The following is a 2,014-nucleotide window of genomic DNA, read 5'->3' as shown; positions in this document are numbered from 1 at the left end:
GTCACTTCGTGGTTCAGCACGTTGATCATCTCCTCTCAGGACTCTTCCTGCTTGGCCTCTGGAGAAGACTTCTTATGACAAAAATCTGAGAGGAGAGGAGGGTCACTTCAGTGTGATTAAGTTGCACGGGCATTGTTTTCTATCCACCTGACTACACCTGTATCTTCACACAGAGATTTCACAGAAACACGTCAGGGAGCTGGACGAGTCACTGACCTGCGGCGCCGTCGTAGCTGAACGCTTTGTCATGAGGGAATCCCAGACACTCGGCCTGTTTCCTGTTGTCACTGTGGGCGGCTTTCAACTGCTCCACATCCGAATGATGCCCCTCCCTCCCTGATACACACACAACATACACAGCACTGAGATCACACACACACACAACACGCTTGAGGCAAATGTCATCTGACTTTAATTGGCGTTATAACCACTGTGAGGAAACTGACAAAACATTTCAGTTTATTTTCCACAATGTTGAACTATCATAATGTATTGACTGTGAAATGTGTGTGAGTGTGTGTGTGTGTGTGTGTGTGTGTGTGTGTGTGTGTGTTGTGAGTTTACTGTAGCTCAGCAGGTATCGACTGTGGATGCCGATGCCCTTGCAGACGGCTGTCAGACAGTCTGGGCAGCTCTCATACACGTCCACTACACCTGAGTCGTTGTGCGGTTGAACGACTCCGTCCTTCTCCAACGCTAACACACACACACACACACACACACACACACACACACACACACACACACACACACAAACACACAATGATGTCAGCATCAACAGTAAGACACTGATGAGAAACACATGTCTGATCTGCTTGCACGATATGAAGCATCCAGGGGGTTCATCTGGGACGAGTTTACTCAGTGTTCTCACAATCAGAGTCAAGCAAGGTCAAGAAGCTTTTAGTTTCTCTGCTCCTCACCTGTGGAACAAGCTTCCTGAACACCTGACACCTGCTGAGAGTGTCAGCTCATTTAAATCAGGGCTTAAACCATCACTGTCTAAATTACACATGTAACATGTTTTTAATCTTTGCATTTGTTTGTTTTTAATGTCTGTTATCACTGCAGAACTGCTTTTAAAATGGTGTCCTCAGTTACTGACCTTATATAATCTTGATATGACCTATTTGAATATTTTTATTTTGTTTCTATAGTTTTTAAATGCTATTTTAATGTCATCTTAATGTTCTATTTCTAATGCATTTCACTGCCTCTGTAAAGGGATTGCCTTATGTGTCTGAATTGTGCTGTATAAACTTCACTTTCCTCACTGCTACTACTATTAGCCTTCTACTACTGCCACTAAAGCTGCTAATACTTCCTCTACTACTAAACTATACATATAATATACTGTAAAATACACCATAATCAACTATTCTGTACTTCACTTGTACTCTACTTTATACTTATACCATCATCGACACTTAGAACATATTAGATTCTGCATCTAGTTTATTTCATACTAGTTTTATACTAAATTATACTCTTACTTTGGAACACTTCACACATACTGTTATGTGTCTGAATTGTGCTGTATAAACTTCACTTTCCTCACTGCTACTACTATTAGCCTTCTACTACTGCCACTAAAGCTGCTAATACTTCCTCTACTACTAAACTATACATATAATATACTGTAAAATACACCATAATCAACTATTCTGTACTTCACTTGTACTCTACTTTATACTTATACCATCATCGACACTTAGAACATATTAGATTCTGCATCTAGTTTATTTCATACTAGTTTTATACTAAATTATACTCTTACTTTGGAACACTTCACACATACTGTACTATATTCTATTGACACTACAATATACTTTATTTATACTATACTTTATTTTACACATGTGCTGTACGATACTTTATTTACTCTATGCTGCACTTGCTTCCTATTTTAAGGTAAACACAAGAAACTTGTGCTACAGAAAATGGACCAGACTCAGTGAATAGCTCCCTAAGCTTAACATCCTAAGTCCTATGATAACTATTAATTTAGCTATAC

General features: G+C 39.3%; 1 protein-coding gene across 1 annotated transcript; it reads right to left on the bottom strand.

The window, feature by feature from the left end:
• Positions 1-790, bottom strand: LOC111651028 (saxitoxin and tetrodotoxin-binding protein 2-like). Its single transcript, XM_023400990.1, has 3 exons — positions 565-790; positions 217-336; positions 1-85 (listed from the first exon to the last, which is right to left on the bottom strand). The coding sequence occupies exons 1-3, from the start codon at positions 773-775 to the stop codon at positions 36-38; spliced, it is 381 nt and encodes a 126-aa protein (XP_023256758.1). The 5' UTR covers positions 776-790; the 3' UTR covers positions 1-35.
• Positions 791-2,014: the final 1,224 nt, after the last annotated feature.

This window comes from Seriola lalandi, unplaced genomic scaffold, assembly GCF_002814215.2.
Source record: "Seriola lalandi dorsalis isolate HSWRI2012SDOR001 ecotype SW California unplaced genomic scaffold, Sedor1 jcf7180002053120, whole genome shotgun sequence".
In the NCBI taxonomy this organism is placed as follows: Eukaryota; Metazoa; Chordata; class Actinopteri; order Carangiformes; family Carangidae; genus Seriola; species Seriola lalandi.
The sequence above is the reverse complement of the archived record's forward strand: the minus strand, read 5'-3'. Positions and strand labels throughout refer to the sequence as shown.